The sequence below is a fragment of the Condylura cristata genome, unplaced genomic scaffold, assembly GCF_000260355.1.
Source record: "Condylura cristata isolate star-nosed mole 26May11 unplaced genomic scaffold, ConCri1.0 scaffold00028, whole genome shotgun sequence".
Lineage (NCBI taxonomy): Eukaryota > Metazoa > Chordata > Mammalia > Eulipotyphla > Talpidae > Condylura > Condylura cristata.
The window spans coordinates 1966027-1967856 of record NW_004567129.1 but is presented as its reverse complement, the minus strand read 5'-3'; the positions used below and the strand labels follow the sequence as shown (position 1 = coordinate 1967856).

The following is a 1830-nucleotide window of genomic DNA, read 5'->3' as shown; positions in this document are numbered from 1 at the left end:
CTCCCCTTCCACACCCACACGTGTACACATACACACTGCCCACATCTTCTCCATACTCACACACAAAAACACACATGTCCACACATCGCCTCCATGCTCACATAACATGTAAACGTAGGCAAACACATGTATACACATAAGCACATGGGCACACATACAACGCATTCTGTGATTAATTAATGATAAATGCAGGCTTGCTGGTGCAGCTTGCAGCCCTGTGGGAGGAGAGAAGGCAACCTCAGTGGCACCTGAAGCAGGGAGAAGCTTTAGAGGAGGCAGGACTTTCCTGTCTCCTGAGTGGAGCTCCATGCTGGGGTTTGCAGACCATGCGGAGCACCTGCTTGGCTTCTCGGTTGCCTCATCTCAAGCAGTCACACGTGAGAACTCACCGTCTCTGCACTTATTATATTTTCCTAAAGCGCAGTGTCAATGAAATAAATACCGCATGTGGAAGGAACTAGCACGGCCAGCCCTACACAGACTATGCCTCTATGTTGGCCAGAGCACGAGCCGTCTTCAGGGACTACTGCCCTGCATTAACTCAGGCAATAGGAAGGCGGTTAACAAAACAAGCAGTTGCGATGGGGACAGTTTTATCTTCAGGATCTTAATTCTCTGGTTACTAACAACAGCTCTTGGCCAAGACCTCATCTCTTCTTCATAACGTCATGGATAAATAACAGGAGCTGAGAGTGGATGGTGTCTTTGAATAGTCTTTGAACCATACACAGAGTGGGCTTTTTTCTTTAGAGATTTATTCATTTATGCATAGAAGAACTGGGGTACAGGTCAGAGGTGCAGTGGGTGGGGGTGAGAGGATTCACCAGAGACAGAGCAGGGAGCAGAACAGGCAGATCTACTGAAATACACTGCTGAGGGGAGTGGCGGGAACACAGGTGAGGTCTGCCGCACCATGTGGGTCACCTCCCTGGCTGGGGATTGAACTCATGCTGCAGTGGCTGAGGCTAGCTTCATAGTGCTGCTTTAAAACCCATTGTGCCACCTGGGAAGGCTGAGGAATGTCCAAACCTCTTGTTTTCCAGCAAGGGGACTTGGCAAATTAGTGCCTGGCCCTGGGTGTCTGGCCTGGGGAGAACACCTTCAGCTCTGTTTTGTACCCACCAGATCATCCTCATCGATGAAGCCACCGCTTCCATTGATATGGACACTGATGCCCTGATCCAGCGCACCATCCGAGAAGCCTTCCAGGGCTGCACAGTGATGGTCATTGCACACCGAGTCACCACCGTCCTCAACTGTGACCGCATCCTGGTCCTGAGCAATGGGAAGGTGAGAGCTGCCTGGGAGGCAGGTGCGAGGATGGGAGCTCAGGCTGGCACTATGAGAGGCCTTGGTCCTTTGAGGCTGAGCTCAGCTGTTTCCTGTTCCCTCCCATCCTTTTCCCACCTCCAGGTAATGGAGTTCGACAAGCCTGAGGTCCTGCAGGGGCGGCCCCAGTCCATGTTTGCAACCCTGATGCAAACAGCTGGTTCTTCACTGAGCTGAGGAGAAATGGTGATGGCACCCAGTGGACCTGGGCTCACCGAGGTTCCCAGAGGGCAGCTGAGAGTTACGACCTTCTTGTCCAGAGATGGCGACTTCCTCTGAAGCCAATTTAGCCAATTTAGTTGAGGGGTGCTGGCAGTGGGGTGGAAGAGGAGATTGAGGCTTCAAAACCTGGACGAGGTCATTCTTTGGCTTCCCTAAACCGGGAACCCCAGTACTGCCTGAGACCAGGGCAGAAAAGATCGCGTGTCTTTTAACTTACAGTTTTCTGAGCTGTTCAAAATGTTGCAGTTGATGTACCGATTTTGTAAAAAATAAATAAAT

General features: G+C 51.1%; 1 protein-coding gene across 1 annotated transcript in view; it reads left to right on the top strand.

The window, feature by feature from the left end:
- Positions 1-1506, top strand: part of ABCC11 (ATP-binding cassette, sub-family C (CFTR/MRP), member 11) — a 52085-nt gene extending 50579 nt beyond the window's left edge. Inside the window, exons 28-29 of the mRNA XM_004690145.1 lie at positions 1126-1290; positions 1414-1506. Coding sequence (XP_004690202.1) covers positions 1126-1290; positions 1414-1506 — 258 coding nt within the window. The remainder of the gene's footprint in view (positions 1-1125; positions 1291-1413) is intronic.
- Positions 1507-1830: the final 324 nt, after the last annotated feature.